This window comes from Gobio gobio, assembly GCF_949357685.1.
Source record: "Gobio gobio genome assembly, chromosome: 7".
In the NCBI taxonomy this organism is placed as follows: Eukaryota; Metazoa; Chordata; class Actinopteri; order Cypriniformes; family Gobionidae; genus Gobio; species Gobio gobio.
This window is the reverse complement of record NC_137103.1, coordinates 29,840,484-29,860,677: the sequence shown is the minus strand read 5'-3', so window position 1 is coordinate 29,860,677 and position 20,194 is coordinate 29,840,484. Positions and strand designations below refer to the sequence as shown.

Below are 20,194 nucleotides of genomic sequence, written 5' to 3'. Positions count from 1 at the left end.
ATCTCATGCATATATTTATCAAAATGCTCCTCTGTAAAGTTACTTTTTTTCTAGGCTGGTTGAAATGCTTTCCTGAGGTAAATATTACATTAAGTGACATTGTTTACTAACTTTTTATTGACGTTTTTTTCGCGTTTGAAAGACTGTACTGTCTTTCAACATATACCTTCTGATATGCAAGTGTGGATTAAGGTCTACACAAGCCCCTAGGCTCAGGGATTTCTAGAATTTCATGGGCAGTTCCTTCTGAAATATGAGCGAGTTACCGACCTGTTTTACCCGTATGTCCCTTACTGGACACCGTACGTGTGTGTTTATGAATAATTCAAGATGGCGCTGTCCATGAATTGCAACTTGAAATCTGTCTTTCGTTTTATAAACAAGAGTAATTCCTATCGAAGATTGTTTAAAGCTGGGAAAGCGACGGGAACAACGGTAAGACGGACTTTTCTTTTACCATTTTGTTATTTGCCAGTTTGACAGATTCACGGAGGATCTGTTACATGGTTCACCTTCAGTGGAGACCTTCTGCAATACATTGAAAGTATCCGGCAAGTGTAATTGTCAATCTAAACACATTACATTAGCCTATAGTGTTTTCAAATACAGGCCAATGTCTATATAACGGCGTTGTTTAAAAAGCGCCTTGTTATTGTTAGATGTAAGTGTCTAGTTGCTAAAGCTATGTCTAGAATAGTTGGATTATTATTTAGTGGGAGTAACATTTAGTCAGGATTACATGTAACATGCAGTTATGCATCGTCATGCTTGTTAACCGCAGTGAGTAAATCAGTGCTGCAGAAGTCTGTGCACAACTCACACTGACAGAAATTATTCAGATTTTTAAAATTATTATAATATTAGAATTATTTATTTAAGATAATGTGACAGTGAAGACTGGATTAATGGCTATATTATAATATAGCTGTTTTTACTGTATTTTTTTAATCAAACAAATGCAGCCTTGGTGAGCATAAAAGCCTTCAGAAACACTTCTTCTTCAAAATAAATTATGTCCAAGATTTTTCACTTTTTATGTGGTAACAACAACATCAAGATTATCTCATGATTCCATAAAAGATAACCGTGGAACTGTTTTGCAGCAGTTTAACATTTGTTTTGAAGCAGGGGATAACTAGTTGACATACTCCTAAAAACAGTTTTGAAAGTTGTGAGTTCTGAAAACGACTTGATCTAGACCAGGGGTGTCCAATCCTGCTCTGTGAGGGCCACTGTCCTGCTTTTTTTTTTTTTGAAATTCAGCTCTAACCCCAGTTAAACACACCTGAACCAGCTAATCAATGTCTTACTAGGCATACTAGAAACTTGCAGGCATGTGTGTTGAGGCCAGTTGGAGCTAAACTCTGCAGGACAGTGGCCCTCCAGGACAGAGTTCGGACATCACTGATCTAGACCTTTATACAGTGCTTGCCATTGTAAAGACTGTAAGTCTATCACTCACAGCCTTGTTTTCATCTGTGTTAAATTCAATATGGTGTCTAACCTGACTTAGGTCTATGGTGATGTGTATCTAATTGAAAAAAAGTGAAGACTTCTTGAACAAGAAACAAATGTGGGGCCGGACTTGATTTTATCCTTCAGTAATTGTTGTATGGTGGAGGTTTGCTATAGAGTGATGCAGTATAACATCACTTTGTAGGCCAAAACGCGGAAGCGAGTTAGCATTTTAGCACTTCCGGTTCCATCGTCCTGAAGTCAATGGGTTTGAATGGGACTTTGGTTATATGGCTGAAATAAGGTCTGTGGTGAACACAAGCTCAGGACACGTTCACGTTTTATTATACAACATAAAATACATCAGTTAATACCCCACTCGTGATTTTAAAAGGAAGCTGTTACGTGTCTTGAAAATGGCTGTTGCTAACAAGTGGCTAAATGGGACTACAGAGGCTGTCCGGTAGATTAAACGTCATCACGCTGAGCATGTATGCTCAGTCAACTTTTACAGCCTCATCATGCTCATAATTGGGCTCTTATAAACTAGTTTCACTCAAATGTTCTGCGAAAATGTTTTGAGATAAAAACGAAAAGAGTTGTCGGAAGCTTAGTGGTGGTGACGTTGAAATTGTGGGACTGTGGTGTAGCTTTTTACTTCTGCCAGCTGCATTTCGACTTCAAAATTCATAAAAGTTGTGTTATTCTGTAACAATTACCTTGATGGACAAAATGTGCAAGTATCATAAACTTTTGTTGATTGCAGAGCTTGTTTTTTTGCTGTAATCCAAAAGCCTATGGAAAAATCCTATTGGGGTTTTGTCGAGGGAAACAGTGTGATGCTAACTACTGGTTAACCTACAAAGTGACATTATACCTGCACCACTCTATTGCTGTGATGTCATGTCACGTCAGTAAACATCATCAGAGAAGAGTTGTTGCTGCAAGATGGAGGGGAAGTTGTCTGGCTATCACCAGACCAAGCTCAATCTTTTAAGATTGAACATTAGTCTGGGGAGTCTGCTTTGTATTTTCTTCTGCACAAGAGGCGTGATCAATGGGCATAGTTCAAATGACTCTGTACGTAATTGGATAGTCCTTCTATCAATCGGGCCACTGATCCGGTTGACGTACTTTGCAAAGCGGTCTGTAGTAAGGCAAACACATCCTTCTTTTGTAGGAATTGTTCCAGGGCAAGTTTCTGTTCCGTTTTCAAAGAACTTGCCTTTGAAATCTTTTAAAACAGCAGCTACAGCAGCATCAACGGGTTGCTGCGCTTCGGTGGCAGCCATGTTGAATGCAAACAAAAAAGCTGCTTGCCGTCGCTTCTCTATAGTCATCGTCGTGTTAAACTCACCAATAGCGCACCAGGTGGATATGCCAGTTTGTGATTGTTCCCTGCAGATTTGTAACGGAAGATTGGGCTGGATTTACCCAGTCTAGAGGGGAAGTTATTTTGATGAAAGATTATGAGGGCACATTAAAGGGATAGTTCATGAGTTTCTTTGTTCTGCTGTACACAAAAGAAGATATTTTGAAGAATGTTTTAACTAGGGATGCACCAAATATTCGGCCACCGGAAATTTTCGGCCGAAAATGGCCCAAAAGTGTATTTTCGGTTTTCGGCCGAAAGACTTTTATCACCGAAACAACACGGCCGAAATGTTGTGATGCAAACAGAAACCGCAACCTGCACGTGCTTGTCTGAAGCAACATGTCTGCGGTGTGGACATATTTCAGTATATCTGAGAAACACCCAGGTCTGCTCCATGCACAAGCACTGACAGCGAGAGCTCATGTTCTCGATGAGAAGAGGACCAGACTTCACTGAGAAACCGAACTGTTTCCGAATGCAATCTTTAACAGTGGGCATGTTTTAAGTGCGGAACACACTTCAATCCGAGTTCCCACACCAACATCGATCAACATGTATCACGAAATTCAAACGATAAATGCTGTTTTGACGCTCTTTAATGTGGCATCACTGATCACATCACAGTTCAAGCAGCAACGGCGCGCGCGCGCGTGAACGTGAACGTGATCATCTGTGAGCGCGATCGATCATCTCTTCCTTAAGAATAAACATGAATGAACAGCTAAGGTGTGTTGAGGATACATTACAACTTACTGTCACGTATCATATGTGGTGTAATCGCTCAATCAGTGTTTCAACGGCGGAAAGACGTCAATATAACTGCTTGTAAACTAAACAATGTCATGTAACTTTAGCATCACATTTACCTCAGGCAGTCATTCAGTGTCCACAGAATTTTATTCACTAGAGTTAATCAACTCTGTCACTAAATATATGACCTATATTAGCCGTTATATTCATTATATTCTACTTAACCTGTTAAAGGAACACTCCACTTTTTTTGAAAATAGGCTCATTTTACAAGTCCCATAGAGTTAAATAGTTCAGTTTTACCGTTTTTGAATCCATTCAGCCGATCTTTGTATCTGGCGGTAGCACTTTTAGCATAGCTTAGCATACATCATTGATTCTAATCGGCAGTACCATGGCTGCAGCAGCGCAATGATATTACAGCACCTGAAAGTAGCCCCCAGCTAGGTAACTTTCAATGTGACCGGCACTAAGTTTGTGTAGTTGCAGAGAAAGTTTCAGGCTTGCAGCCGACAAATTGTGTTGTGGATTTACCTGTGTGATTAGCCATGGTTCTGTGTGTTGTAAAGGGCTGTGATAGTAAGTCGAAGGTGTATACTACCTCCATGTTTCACAGAATACCAACAAATCATTGCGCCGCTGCAGCCATGATGTTCATGGATCATTAATTTATAATAAATACTGCAATATTCCTTAACCCTTCTCCGGTCTTCGGGGTTTGCTCAAATAAAAAAATGTTTTTCCCCTTGTCCAAATGGCATTGTACAGTGGTCAACACTCTCTAGATCTACAAATAAAAAATAAATTGGATTGATATCTGTTTTTATGTTAGTGTGACAAAAAAGTCACACTCAGGGTCAGAGACCCCGCTTAGAAAATGGACAAAATTCATCCTCAAAAACAGAAACAACACAGAACACGCATACAGAAATGAAGTGGCACACTTCCAACAATGCATAAAACATCCACAATGCAAAATGATCACACACACACACACACACACACACACATACACACACACACACACACACACAGAGGAATACATTTGTTATTGCTGTTCAGTTCATTGCATTTTGAGGTTCATGGTGTGTATTTTTTACTCAATATGTAATATAGCTGTTCATTTCTGTTAATTTTTGTTCTGTTACATGCAGTTAGTAACTGAAGTGTAGATTAAATTTGTAGAATTATAAGAAAATCAGATGTTTGAAATAAATTATACACTCTAAAAACTTTTCTCTTGTTCAGGTTTGATTCTAATCATAATGTAACATCATTGAAAAAAATTTTTTTTCAGTACAGAAAAATGCTAAACGTTGACAAAATTAATTAATTTTAATTGTTATAAATGTCATAACATTCAGATATTAATCCAACTGAAAAATACTTGGCACATAGCAAATAGTGGAGCTCTGTAGCCATTTACTGGTAAAAGTATTTTTTTTTATTTTAAAACTGCATTTTCCAAAAGATGGGCAAAAATCTTACACTAAACCATGTCAAATTATCCATGTTATCCCCAAGAATGAAAGTTAGAAATTTGGGTCTTTTTATAAAGTGAATTTTACATTAACTGATTTTGTGTGAAAATGTATATACATTTAAAAATGATTATAAATACTCCAAAGACTGCACAGATGTTGAGTAAAAACATTAATAAACAGAGTAAAATTACATTTGTTCTAAAAAAAAAATTGTTTAGTTACAAAATTACATTTTGTTGCCTGGGGTCTGTGGAGACCCCAAAGACCCTGAGTGTAATTCCCAAACGAAGGCAGGAGAAGGAAAAAAAGGAAAAAAGAATTGTCAGTTTTGATTTCATGTTGACAGAAAGTGTACATGAAGTATTATTATTATTATTTATAAAAAATTAAGCCTATACCAATTTTATATTTATATTATCTAGACCCTCTTTGCAAAACTCACTTGCTAATTCTTGCTCAATTAGCCATGTCTCACTGTTAGAATAAACCATCCTAAAATAACACTGATTATAACAGCCATTACAGCGGGGGTTTTTTTCTATATGGGAATCCTGGTACTCAAAGTGAACTGGAGTATGTTAAGCAACTGTTAATTAACAATGCAATTCCCTAAGTGTATGTAATCCTAACTGGACCTAAGCACAGTAAATTATAACTGTTGAGCCTTTTACTGAGCATGTGAAGCCCCCACTGCCTTGACTTGATTGACAACCAGGTTTTATTTGATGGCTTCTGCACACTTGCCGTGTAGGAATGTGCATCCACCGCTGGCAGCCAGTCTCTGTTTTGTTAACTACAGGCAGTGTGTCGTTTGGGACGCTAAAGTGCAGAGCCCTGCGACTGTGGGAGTGAGGTTACAGAAAGACGTCAAAAACCATCCCAGCAGTCCTTTATTACCAGCAACAACATTTGAAATGAGGTGTTGGTTTTCATTTGTTTTAATTTTCTCCAAATGTTGGGGACTGGATGCTAATGTGGATGTTCACAATGCTGCTAGGTGTGATGTGCGTCAAAATATGGAGTGTATTCCTGGCAAAGGAAGGGTTATGAAAAGTCATTTAATTGTGGTGTGAAAAGCCAGAGATGAGCACAGACTTTTTTCTGTCCAAGTATAAGTGGGAGGGGAATTTAATGCAATCTTTGCCTGTAAATTAGCCTGACAAGCCAGACCCACTTCAAGATGTTGGGTCTGGGAACACACCATTGGCAGGGCTCAATCCGAGGGGCGGGATAAACGGTTGTCTTTCAAATTCCCTCTGCACGCAATAGGATAGCGCTACAACCAACCAGAAAAACAAAGAAGGGGAAGCGGAGCTAGTTGATAGATTAAACTTTCGCCGTATCCGGACGGCCGAACGCATCTTCCTTTCTTAAAGGGATAGTTCACCCAAAAACGAAAATTTTAGTTTTTTCTGCTTACCCCCAGGGCATCCAAGATGTAGGTGTCTTTGTTTCTTCAGTAGAACACAAATTAAGATTTTTAACCGTTTAAAAATCCAAACGTTGTCGTCTGTCAGTCGTATAATGCATGTGAATGGGGTCTAATTCTATTAGAGTAAAAAAAACATGCACAGACAACTTCAAATTGTCGTGGTGACACATTGATGTCTTAAGACACGAAATGATCGGTTTCTGCGAGAAACCGAACGGTATTTATGCTACTATTTCACCTCATATCAGACGAATGTCATCAGCTCTCCAGACCGCCATAACTTCCGTATTTTGAGTAAGGTCAAAATACCAGCGTGATCATAGAAATATATACGTAGATTCCTCATTCGACCCATCCGCGCAGGCACTAATGAGGCATCTATGTATACATTTCTATGACCGCGCAGGTATGTTTTTTATTTACTCTAACAGAATTAGACCCCATTCACATGCATTATACGACTGACAGACGGCAACGGTTGGAGTTAAAAATCTTAATTTGTGTTCTACTGAAGAAACAAAGACACCTACATCTTGGATGCCTTGGGGATAAGCAGTAAAACATCACATTTTCGTTTTTGGGTGAACTATCCCTTTAAGAATGACTTCAATGCTATTCTTTGTTCTTTCCTCAAAGAAAAGCTTAACTCCAAGTCTTCCAGAGTCGCGGCCAAAGCCAATTCGAAAGACCGCTGTTCGCCAGCTTCTTTGTTTACGAGTAGCACGCGGAACCGGCGCAACTCTGCCGTCATGATGTTAAACCCGCCCACCGACTCTATACACGATGTGATTGGCCTGACCAGAGTTGGGTTTTTCCAGCTCACAAGCCAACGGAGAGTTGCTAGACGACCCTGGCTGCAAATTAGATTTGCTGCCGCTACAGTGCGTCTAGGTTTCTAGGCTACCTGTAAAAAAGTAATGTTTATAAAATGTCAAAAAGGGTCTCAATCCACTTGGCAAGCAAATAAAAGCAGCTTAGCTTAGATTTTCTTACCACCAAAATCAGCAAGTTTTGACTAACAAATGCATTAATATTTCACTCTGTGTTGAAAACTTTTGTTTTGTTTCTGGAGCTGCTGAAATACCCCTGTTGGGTAAGTGTTTTATGCAGTTATTTAGACAATAAAACTCCTGTCACTTTTAAGCTTTTGTTCCAATCACATCCTGAAACTTCCCTGATTATCCTTCCATACGTTGCAGCATGAGGAGGCAGCAGGATGAAGTGGGCCTTCGCTCCAAGCTGTGTTATAAAACATGACGCTCCCTATCCGGCCCTTAATCGCCTGTGGTCTTAATGGCTGATATCAGTCATCTCAGCCTGGTGTTGCACAAAAAGGAAACGGCTCTTAATTCTTGCTCAGGTCTAAATGCTCTAACTCTCATGTCAGCTAAAGCCATTAAACCTACTCCCAGAGCCGCCCGGAGAGAAAACCGTAGGAAAGGAGGTGCACATGAGCTGGGCCTGATTATTATTTATTAATTACACGATTTGTTTTTACATGTCAGCTAAGCACTTTATTTCACACTCTGCTGTGTAATTCGGTTCATCATTCTGAAGGATGAACGCAATATGTGCTGAATAACCCCTCCAGACCCCTCTAGCGCTCATAATATTTTTGATAATTTAGTGTATTTTGGCTCTAAATTCCTGTAGAGCAATGTTGGAGTTTTGTGCCATACCCTCTAGACTTATGGGAACAGAAAATCTGACGTAGTTAATTGAATTGCACCCACTATCTGGTATCAAGCTTCTGGGTTGTGCTCAAACCAACAGTCAGCTCTGCAGGAAATTAGAGGGAACAAGGAAAAAAAACTCTGGCTCAGGAGTTCCTGAGTGTTACCATAATTACACATTGATAAATTTATGAGGTGTGTGCAGGTTATTTCTGCTTCGTTGTGACTTTTATGTGTTTAATTTGTCATTAGTAGGCTAGCGCCTCTGTGTTTTTCCTGTCGAGGCTCAAAAGGGAAAAAGGGTTGAAGTGGATTTGTCCTTTATTTGCTTAGTGTAGTTTATAAAGAGTGTCCAAATATCGCAATATAATCCATGCAAGACATTTATCATTCTCCATGCCAGGCGGTGGGTTTTGGTTTAAGATTTCGGCAGCCTTTTCTGTGTAGCTTTCAAATAATTATATTTCATGTCAGACTAAGCGTAACCTATCTTTTAATATGTAATGTGATCGGCAGAGGGAGGATTGTAGTGAAACAAAAGCGATTGGTCCTAAACGGTTCAGGGTTTGGCCTCCGAGCCGCGGTCCGTAGTGGAGCGTCTGTCCCGTCCTGGTTATTTTTGGAGCGCGGTGCGGCCCTTTCTGCTGGGAGCGCTGTTTTTGAAGGGACTCCAGCCCCATTAATCAGGCCGGGGACCCCACGGTGTGAGAGGGCCCCCAGCCCTGGCTCTCCACACTGCGAGTTTCTGTTCCTCTCCCTGCGCTCTCCGCACAGTGTGAAGCGTAGAGGAACCTCATCAATCTCACCTGTCCGAAACGTCAACCGCAGATTTAATCAAACGCTCCATCTCCTGCCCCCCTGCCACCTCCTGTACACTACCCTCCTCCCCACGAAATACCTCTTCTTTTGCTCTGTCTCCTGCTCATTCTTTCACTGCTTTTTTGGCTTTGTCACTCATACTTTCTCTAATGTGTTTTCCCCTCAAAACAGGCCTCGTTCCTGTTTTATTTTCGGCCGTTCGCACTTCGCTTCAAGCTGAGTGTGTTTCAGTACGGCAAAAAAACACATTCCCCACCGCTTCGGGCACGGGAAGGTGCATAAAAATGATTTTCTGCTCTATACTTCACCAAAGCGGAGCTTTGTTGGGTAGCCCAGTGGAGAGTGGCAGGATTAAGGCATGTGTTTCTGCTGTTCAGCGTGATGTCTGTTTTAATAGGGTGAGTGAGGCGATGCTGATAGACACAGTAACAGTAGGTTCTGTGTGTCTGAAGCTTAGTGGGGGACAAATGGACTGGGGCGGCAGGGTCAGAGGTGCCGTTCAGAACCGGCCTCACGCTCCCTCTCTGATATCAGCTCCTGTGGAGAGCTTCTCCACATTTACTGAGCTGCTGATGCTTTCCTGCAGAACCATAAAGGGTGGTGAAAGGTAGTGTTGGAATTGGCATGCAAAGATGGCCGTCTCTGCCGGGATGTCAGAGTCCAGCTAGGCTGTCTGTTTCATCAAGGTCTTGATGGCTCTTTAGGTTCTTATCGTTTCTTGGTGAACGTTTCTTCACTGTAAAAATTATATGATCCTTAATTCATGGAAACATGTTTTTCCATTACTTTAACTCATCAAAACTTATTTCAACTTTATTTTTAAGTTGTCATCATTAGTAGGCTAGTATACAAGATGCAACTAGACAAGATTTAAAAAGAAAATTAGTTGAAATGACTTGTGCAGCCAGTTTGATTGTACTTAATTTAAGGCAGAAGCTGAACTTAATTTTTTTAATTCAGCGGAAGTGTTTTTTAATTTTTTATTAGGTGGAAATGTTTTTCACAGTGTGTGCATAATGGCCAGCTGTTAATTACAAGCTCATTGTGTCAGTCAATGTCCAATTTGAATTTGGACATCTAGTGGATGCAATACTTTGCCTAAATACAACCGTGAATAAAATGCCTCTAAAAATAAAAACTTTGAAATTGTCATCTTTTTTTGTTTTTTGTATTTATCATTTTATACTGTTTGTGGGTGTCAGTCACTTTTACCAAGTGACAGATAAAAAAAATGACAGCCTTTGTCAACAAAAGATATGAAAAGTGTTTTAAAAGCTGATATAAGCTATATTAGTCGCATGTAGTCATATGCATTTATCATTATTATTTTTTTCTTTGCTCTATGACCCTATTTGAAAACCACTGGCGTACAAAAGTCCTTTTGAGTATGAAAACCTTTAGTATAATTGCAAAATATTAAATTATCTTTTTTACAGCTAACCTAATCTGTTCACAATGAAGATTTAAATGTTAGTTGTCATTCTGTTTATTCTATTGGTGGCCTTTGGTGGCATTGCTTCTGTTTTTCCATCACTCTAACTGCCCTGCAATACTTTCACTATGTTGATAGAAAAGCATCAGTCCATCTCAAATGGTCAAACGGAGATTCATGACCTTTTTGTGTGTGTGTATTAGTATTGCAAAACCACCAGATTTTCATTTTTACTGTTTACATGCAGAAATGTACTATTTTTGAACCACCTGAGACGGAATCACCCAAAATACTCTGGACCTCCACACACTGTCTGCAGTAGACTGAAAAAAACTGTTATTCATATACTATATCTATTTTTTTCTAGACTAGCTCACTCTATCCTGCACCAACTGGAACACACACAGACATTCTTACAATTAAATACTCCTACAAAGTGCCTACATGAGTGTAAGAACAGGGATCGTAGGTGTACTATGTAACCCTATCAGCTTGCACACACACTCATACCGTTTAATGTGTACTCCATATGTTAGGCCAGTAGGATTTTTTTTTGCTACTTTGCTGCACTGTGGTACAACAGTTTTGTGTTTGACAATGTAAAACATTAGGAGAGAAGTTACTGCTCCTGCCAGGTGTTATCAAGAAAGAGTTTGTGCTGGTGGGACAGCTGAGGAGAAGAGAGCAAGTTCAGTAAATTTGAGTAAATGGGTGAAATTACTGTAGGTTAGAATGGGAATAGTATAATGTGTCATGATTTTATTTGTAAAATGAAAGTATTTATTTCACATTATACTTTAAATTAACAGGGATGCTGTGTTTGACTTGAGCATTGTGTATTCTCTACACATTTACAAATTACAACAAGACTTACATTTCAGGTTAGTAATTTCACCATGAAATCAAATTGCATAAATGCATGGTTTGATGCATGTATTGTACAATATATAAAATAAACAAGCTTTTTCATTTGACGTTAGATTAAACAAAGAAATGTGAAAAATGCTGTTTTTTTTTATGGCATCAACAAAACAGCCAAATGTAAATAAACGCAAATAAATATTGCAGAATTAGGAAATTCTGTATTGTTTATCTGATGTCCCTGTCATTGTTAACCATACCTACCCCCTTGATATATAATGAAGAATGACATTGAAAATTTAAACTATGTAATGTACCTATTGAATAAAATTCCCCCATCATCACACCAGCTGCTAAAAAAATTGATATATAAAATCCTGATTTTTCAGACATTCCTTCTTGTCGGTAGATGGGAGGTGCGATATGCTGATTATTCCTTCGGTATTTGGGGCTAGTGTTGTTTCAGCTTATGTGTGATTGTCTCAAATGACACCATTACCATGTCTGGATGGTTAATGATCGGCCGGAGGGGAAGAGGGGAACAGCGCAAGGTGAGAACACACATGAACCAGGCTCCGTTCTGCCCCAAATCACTTCTGACACCTCAGAGAGGCCCTGTGCATTCGGGCCACTGCACTGCAATTACTCACCCAGTAATGGCATAAATAGCCTTCTCCTTCCCTATATATGGGCTAACTAGCTAATGACACTGGATCAGTGATTGTATTCCCTCGGCTATAGGCTTCCCTCAAGCCAAACTGATTTCAGATCAGCCATAGATCTCAGATTGTAAATGGGCCCCAAAGTAAGTTACCTTATACATGTGATGCAGGTGTTAACGACCATTTTCATGCAAGGATGTTTTCCCCGTTTTTATGTTTTAAGTTTAATCTTTTCTTAAAGACTAGATTATTGAGAGTTTTAAAAGTGGGAGTTCAGCCTGAAATTACTGCTACCAACCACTGTCAGAACCTGGCTCATCTAGGCCTGTTAGTAACAATATTTGTCCAGAGGTCAGTGGACAAGAATTTCGCTCTTTTTTTTCATAAACCCTAAGAAGTAGGGGCTGTCCAAGCATTTTAAAATGAGCTCTTTGTTTTATTCTTCCCAATCTTTAATATGCTTTATGGGTTTACAACATCGCATTGCTTTCTTCTATTGCTGTTTCGGGTAGGATCACTACTGTGATTGTTATTCCACAACTATGTCACTCTTAAAAGCTGCTATTGGCTGGCTGTGAACTGTGGAGTGTTTTCATTGGCCGTGGAGCAGTTCCGCTCTAGCACTCTCTCACCCGGTAGGGTGCTCTGTTAGTGTGAGACATACTTTGGATTTATCGCTTTGATAACATTTATAAAACTGTGTAAGGCGTCCCCTTTCTTCCTGTAGGTGCACCACCAACTTTCGTTACATTCACTTTTATGCTGTCTTTTGTTTCTCTTATTACTGTTTGTCTTTCATCTAAACCGATTTTGTCTCATTCTCTTGTTTCTTCCCTCCCTACAGAGCCACCCTAAAGGGCAGGTTTTCTCAGGAATCCAGCCCACAGGTGTTCCTCACTTGGGGAACTATCTGGGAGCTCTAGAGAGCTGGGTGTCCCTGCAGGACGAGTACAGTTCAGTCATGTACAGCATCGTAGACCTTCATTCCATCACCCAGCCTCAAGACCCTCAGATTCTGCGAGACAACATCTTGGACATGGCTGCAAGTCTGTTGGCCTGTGGCATTGACCCGACTCGCTCCATCCTCTTTCAGCAGTCTCAAGTGAGTCCTGCTTTGAAGACTTGCTTCCAAGTAAACAACATGTATTAAATCACATTAAAGGGATGGTCCCTTCAGACATGAATATTATGTCATCATTTACTCACCTTCATGTCGTTCCAAACATTTATGACTTACTTTCTTATGCTGAACACAAAAGATATTTTGATGAACTGTTTTTATCCACACAATGAAAGTCAATGGAGTCCAAAGCGTTCCACAGAAGAAAGAAAGTAATGCAGGTTTGGGACTACATGAGGAATGAACTATCCCTTTAAACCACGCATAACTGCTACTAGTATTATATTTTTGAACTGTGCAGATCTTTGTTCATCCCTTCTGCCTAAACAATGTCAAATAACGTCAAAGGCACCTTTCAAATAACTTAAGAAGTCTCATTCTAAAAAGGCGCCCGGTCGTTTTATTGGGTTGAACTACTGGCAGTCAGCTAAAACACATTTTCCATCGCCAAATATTTATTTAATAGAGGCTAGCTTTAAATGCTTATTCTACCAAACTGATTCCTATCTCTACAAATTCTCAGGACGGGGAAAACACACAGATTCGTTTTCACGGTTCACTTCAAAGTGACCACATGAAGCAGAACGAGGAGGATAATAATAGATTTTACTGTGCGCAGCAACTCGCTAGCTGTCCAGCACGTTTTCTCTCGAATTGAGCAACTTTTGAAGGGTAACCATAATAAGTGTGGACATGTTCTTCCTCTCAGCCACCTGATATGCTTTCAACTCTGTGTGTTTGTGTGTGTTGTGCAGCAGAGTGAAAGTGTGTCGGGTTTTTGTGTGTTTTCTCACTGGAACATTGCAGCGAGCATGTGAAAACGCACACACACTCGCACTCCCCCTGATTTTATTCCATTTTAACTTCATGCCACATATCTTGGCAGGACTGAAGACCTCCCATCGAACATACGAGCACAAGACTGTTCCACATGTGAAAATAATACCCTAGCCCAAGGAAAACACTTGACTTCATTAAAAAAATGGTGACAAGCTAAAATCAATCGGATCTTGAGTACAGGGCTTTGTGCAATAGCTTTATGTGTGTTTGGGGTAAATTGCCTTAGAAACCCCTTTACCAGAATAGCATCCACACAACAGAGAGATTTGTGTGTACGTTTCTGGCAGACTCAAGTAATTGAACTCGATGCATAAATCAAAACTAATACGACCATTTTTAACACTCTGGACTTTCACGTTTATTTAAAATGTCTTTTTACTGATGCGTATGAGGAATAAACAGTTTATAATTAGAGCTCTATTGTTTCTCTTACTCTTTCTGTGTCTCAATTGATTGCACAAATCTGACAAATGAAGTCATCTGACACATCCATCACCACTATATCAGATTTTCTGCCGTGATCCCTCAGTCATCTTTGTATCTGCTGGCTCACCCTCACACGTAGATTCGCTAACTGTAATAAATATCTCTTTCAGCACTGTGCTATAAAATCACGTTTTATGTTCGTTCCTCACGGGGTTTACTTCAGATGCCACAGACTCCTTTGAGTGAGTATGAGAAATGGCAGCAGCACCCATAAAGTGTAATTCTCTGAAGCATACTGATGTTGAGGAGTGATTTTCTTTCGAATCTGTGTGTGCACACTTCTGGAGCTCTTTTGGGAACTGCAGATCTCACAGATTTGCAGATTTGTAATGAGAGAAAGACTAGTTTGAGTACTTGAGTACAGAAATGCTGCAGAGAGGTCTCCATACTGTGCTACTTTGCACCTGTTGGAAGGTGGGGAACATCTTGTCAATATCAAGAGTAATGCATTTAATTTAATTTATTTTTATTATATTATATATGTAGTATGTATGTGTGTTATTTTTATATATATATATATATATATATATATATATATATATATATATATATATATATATATATATATATATACACATATACACATATACACATATACACATATACACATATACACATATACACATATACACATATACACACACACACACACACACACACACACACACACACACACACACACACACACACACACACACACACACACACACACACACATATAATAACATACAGTGGCATGAAAAAGTATGTGAACCGCTTGCAGAATCTGTGAAAATGGGAATAGTTTTAACTAAATAAGGGGGATCATACAAAATGCATGTTATTTTTTATTTAGTACTGTCCTGAATAAGATATTTTACATCAAAAATGTTTACATATAGTCCACAAGACAAAAAAATTGCTGAATTTATTCAAATAACCCTGATAAAAAGTTTATGAACCATTGATTCTCAGTGCTGTGTGTCGCTCCCTGGATGATCCACGGCTGTTTTTTTTGTTTTGTGATTATGGTTGTTCATGAGTCCCTTGTTTGTCCTGAGCAGTTAAACTGCCCAATGTTCTTCAGAAAAATCCTCCAGGTCCTGCACAATCTTCAGTTTTCCAGCCTCTTTTTCATATTTGAACCCTCTCCAGCTGTGACTGTATGCTTTTAAGATCCATCTCTTCACACTGAGGACAATTGAGGGACTCAAACACAACTACTAAAAAATGTTCAAACATTCACTGATGCTCCAGAATGCACACAATGCATTAAGAGCCGGGGGGTGAAAACGTTTGAACAGGATGATGTCCACATTTTTCTTATTTTGTTTAAATATCATTTTTTTCATTTAGTACTGCCCTTCAGAAGCAACAGAAGATACTTGCATGTTTCCTGGAAGACAAATTAAGTACAATTTACCTTGATTTTCAAATTCAATAGGTTTTCACCCCCCGGCTCTTAATGCATTGTGAAAAGAAATGCAAGCTTTTTTATTTTTTGTGTGAAAATGTAATTATTATACAATTGATCTGTGCAGGTCGCTGAACATGCTGAGCTCTCGTGGATCTTAGGTTGCCTTACCAGCATGCCGCGTTTACGGCACTTGCCTCAATGGAAGGTAATTAAAGCATGTTTGTTTTTGTCTGCTTATGATCATGTTAAATAAAAGGACACATGATATATTACAGCCTCTAGACGATGGTAACTTGCCAACTTAAATGTTCAAGCCTCCCTCCTCTGTTTGGTGTCTATGTGGCACGGCGACAGGGTTTTCCTGTGCCGGTCGTGGGGGTGGGCGGACCTGGCAGGGAGAGACAGGGCTTGATAATGACTGTGATTCACCCAGAGAGGACAACCCTTTTATATTGCTGCTGACGGAGCGCTCGGCCAGAAGCCTCCCACCGCTGCAGGGAAAACACCTAGCTGTTTACTCAACAGCTGAGTGCATGTGAAACGTGGCGGAAAGTGGCCTTTGGATGCTGCCTGTGTGCGTTAATGTGGCAAAACTCCTTCATTCAGCCCGATCTGGGACACTGAGACAGCGCTTGATGTTAGACCTCATTGTAATAAGAAAACAGACAGTTGCAGCCAAATGTAATGAAAGGTGCTTTAGATTTATTTCAAACTTTCCTCTCTGTCCTTCCAGTGGTAAATCCTCGATTTCTTTTCCTTGCAGATGAAGAGCAACCTGAAGAATGAAGGCAGTGTGGGGCTTTATACGTACCCAGTGTTACAAGCAGCGGACATTCTGCTCTACAAGTATGACCGGCTCTGCTCTTGATGTGTTCTGTTCTTAGTGCGGTTGTATTCCCAGCTTTTTGTTTGAGAGAGAGTGGTGTTATTGTTGTGCAGATCCACACATGTGCCAGTAGGGGAGGACCAGATCCAGCACTTGGAGCTCGCCCAGGACTTGGCCCGCATCTTTAACAACCAGTATGGAGAGTTCTTCCCCGAGCCTCGTGCCCTGCTCAGTATGTTTGGAAGTCCTTGTGTTTATCTCATGACATTAACTTCCCGTTTTAATCAGTCTGTTTTTCTCATAAAGATTCACCTGGGCAAAAACTCTGAAAAGTGGAGAAGTAAGACAAATTACTCTGTGTCATTTCAGCGAACACACAAATGAGTCAGTGCTCTCAAGTGTCTACTCGAGCTCCCTGCTTTCCTCTCTGAATGTTACGCGTTCACACAACAGTGTACCCTCGCATAAGCCGTGCGCACACATGGCAGGCATGTTGGATCATCAGTTTGAGCTACAGTCTTTCTCTATAATTATCACCATCATAAAAGCACAATATGAAACCAGTCATGTGTGCAATGGCGCTTTGATTAAAGGAATGTTCTCTTCCTCCTCTATTTGAGTGATGGGGTGATAATGCATTTGGGGGGTTTCCCTATAGTGACTTCACAAAGGACCGGTTCATGTCGCTCTTCTTACATGTGAAGGAAGACTGTGCCTGCATACTAGAGCCAAAGCTGAAGAAGCCAAACAATATCTATTGCACTGAAACCAATTCAAAGATCCGACCATTAGAGCCCATCTGTGTTGTGATCTCACAAAGAAATAATATTTACGCAACCCAGTTGCTTTCCTGAGATTCTTCATTTCAATGTGATGAGTGTTTGACTTGTGGTCACTGTTTTATGCTAATTTACCGAAAACGTTTTTATAAAAAGTGGAAATTGCGTTATATGATCACTTTTGTATTGAAATGATTATTAGGCAGAGAAATCTGTATAAACTAGCATGTTTCCTGCGCCATATTCGGCACCACTTTTTGGTTTAACTACTTATGAAATTAACCAATGAGCCAGTTAATCTAATGAATAGTACTTAAAGTACTTAATAAGACTGAATAAGAACTGAACTAAATATATCAGCGTTACTGAATTCAACATCTGACACACATTTTGTGTCAGTGACTTTTTAAAAAAGTCATATGCTATATTGCACAGTTTTTGAAAGGAGTCTCTTATGCTCTCCAAGTCTACATTTATTTGATCAGAAATACAGTAAAAATAATCATGTGAAATATTATTGCATTATTATTATTTATTATTCTTTCTCTTTATTATTCTATTATCATTCTTATTATTTTTATCAATGCTGAAAACATTTGTGCTGCTTAATATTTTTGTGGGAACCGTGTTTTTTTTTTTTTAAGGTTTCTTTCTTTGAATAGAAAGTTCAAAAGAACAGGATTTATTTGAAATGGAAATCTTCACGAACATCATTTATAAATGTACTTACTGTCACATTACTATCAATGACAATCATTGACCCTTAATGTGTCCTTGTTTAATAAATGCTTAAAAATAAAATATGCACTCTCAGAAAAAAATGGTACAAAAGCAGTCACTGGTACCCTTTAAAAGGTTTCTAATATGTACCATTTAGTTACTAATGTGTACACTTTTGGTGCAAAGATGTACCTTTTGAAAGGGTACCATTCCCAGTCACACTTTTTTTTTTTTTCTGAGAGTGCAGAAAAAATGCAGATGAAATGTTTAACTTTTCCCACCTTTTAACTCTCAGGTGTCACTCGAAAGGTGAAATCTCTTAGGGATCCATCTTCTAAGATGTCCAAGTCAGACCCCCAAAAGTTATCTACAGTCTTCCTGGACGATACACCTGATGACATTGTCTTCAAGATTCGCAGAGCTGTGACTGACTTGACTTCTGAAGTGACCTATGAGCCTGAGAGTCGGCCAGGTGTATCAAACCTAGTCTCCATACATGCGGCTGTGTCCGGACAGAGTGTGGAGGAGGTGGTCCAGCTGGCTGAAGGTATGGATACTGGACAGTACAAGAATGTGGTGGCCGAGGCTATTGTACAGAAGCTGCAACCCATTCGGCTGGAGATCCAAAGACTGAGGACCGACAGAGGCTATCTTGAGAGTCTGTTGGCCAAAGGAGCAGAGAAGGCTCGCAGCCTAGCAGTTCCTGTGATGACGGAAGTTCGGAAACTGATGGGCTTTTATTATGGCAATTGAAAAACTATGAAATGCAACAAACTCTTCTTTGTCTGTCTAAGATTCTTGTAGTTTAGTGGTGAAAAAACTGTTGGTAAGTAAATTACAGCACTGTCACCATAAATTACCCACGTCTGTTCAAATGCTCAGTTTTGTTTGTTCTTGTACCGTCTACCATTTTCTATTTATTTAAACACAAATAAATAATCTTCATTTGGTATATGAATAACTTGCGTTCAAAATCCTTTCAATCTCACCCGTGCCTCAACACACAAATGCTGAGCAGGAGAAACGGCCAGTCCTGGAATAGTGGAAAACTCTTGGCAAAGTCTGCTCAGGGCAGCTAGTTGACATAGTCACACACGCAATATGCTTGTGTAAGAAAGAATAATAATTGAATTGTAGCCTTTTGCACTGATTTTTTTTTATTTTCTCATATAGGAATGTATCTGTGAAGAGGTGTCAAGATTGTCTGTCCAAAGCAAAATGGGCAATTGATAAAATTAGAAATGTTTTTATGTTTCAATGTTTGATACACAAATTTTCATACAAGATGTTATACCCATTTATCCCTGAAGATTTTTTAACAAATACATGCGTTTAATAGGCTCCTTTCTACATTTAAAGAATAAAAGTAGCCAGGAGTGTATTAGGGAAAATTCTAAAAAAAATAATAATAATAATAAAAAAAATAGGCTAAGATGCACAGGCTGATATTCAAATTCATAACTCAAGAGTTGATTTGTTGCGTTATAAATGGGTGTTCTTTAAAATAATGAGTTATGCTTGCAATTTTAAATTGGGAACAATTTCAAATCCGAGGTCTTTTTCATAAAGCTTAAATTAAGTCAAACATAACATTTCCTGGTGTATAATGACTTCAGCCGGTTCTGCCTACTTTTCAATGAAATAATTCTAAAATAAGTCATCATAAATCACGAAATGAGAACATTATTAACTGTACCCGTATTTTCTCTGATTCTTTTAAATTGCGATTGGAAACGTTTCCGTCGTCATGTAGCCTACTGTACAAACATGCATTATTCTCCAAGTTGTGTGTGAATTCAAGGATATATGGGAGGATTATGTGGGGAGTGTATTCGTTCCACCGGGCAATTAATGATCAGTCCAGCAAAATGATTCGTTTGTTTAGAGCTGTTTTTATTCCGTTCTCTATAAAAGCCATAGGCTGACGGAATGCGAAGAACAGGCGCTTGTTATTTGACAGTATTTTACGTTCTACTTTGAAGTGTCATTCATTTTTTTGCCTTGTTCAAATACGCTATTTTTAGCTGGTGCGTTTTGTGCCAGTGTTGTATGGTTGGTATAGACTCCATATGTGAAGCTAAATA

At 39.2% G+C, this 20,194-nt stretch overlaps 1 protein-coding gene across 1 annotated transcript; it reads left to right on the top strand.

The window, feature by feature from the left end:
* Positions 1-302: 302 nt before the first annotated feature.
* On the top strand, positions 303-19,505 carry wars2 (tryptophanyl tRNA synthetase 2, mitochondrial). Its single transcript, XM_079821615.1, has 6 exons — positions 303-435; positions 12,788-13,045; positions 15,910-15,990; positions 16,549-16,631; positions 16,725-16,843; positions 18,406-19,505. The coding sequence occupies exons 1-6, from the start codon at positions 331-333 to the stop codon at positions 18,861-18,863; spliced, it is 1,104 nt and encodes a 367-aa protein (XP_079677741.1). The 5' UTR covers positions 303-330; the 3' UTR covers positions 18,864-19,505.
* Positions 19,506-20,194: the final 689 nt, after the last annotated feature.

What these genes read in the sequence shown, in the direction of transcription:
- wars2 (XM_079821615.1), top strand. Translation starts at nt 331, where the DNA reads ATGGCGCTGTCCATGAATTGCAACTTGAAATCTGTCTTTCGTTTTATA. An exon ending in GCGGACATTCTGCTCTACAA is followed by an intron (nt 16,632 to 16,724) that starts GTATGACCGGCT and finishes ATTGTTGTGCAG; the next exon opens with ATCCACACATGTGCCAGTAG. An exon ending in CGAGCCTCGTGCCCTGCTCA is followed by an intron (nt 16,844 to 18,405) that starts GTATGTTTGGAA and finishes TTTAACTCTCAG; the next exon opens with GTGTCACTCGAAAGGTGAAA.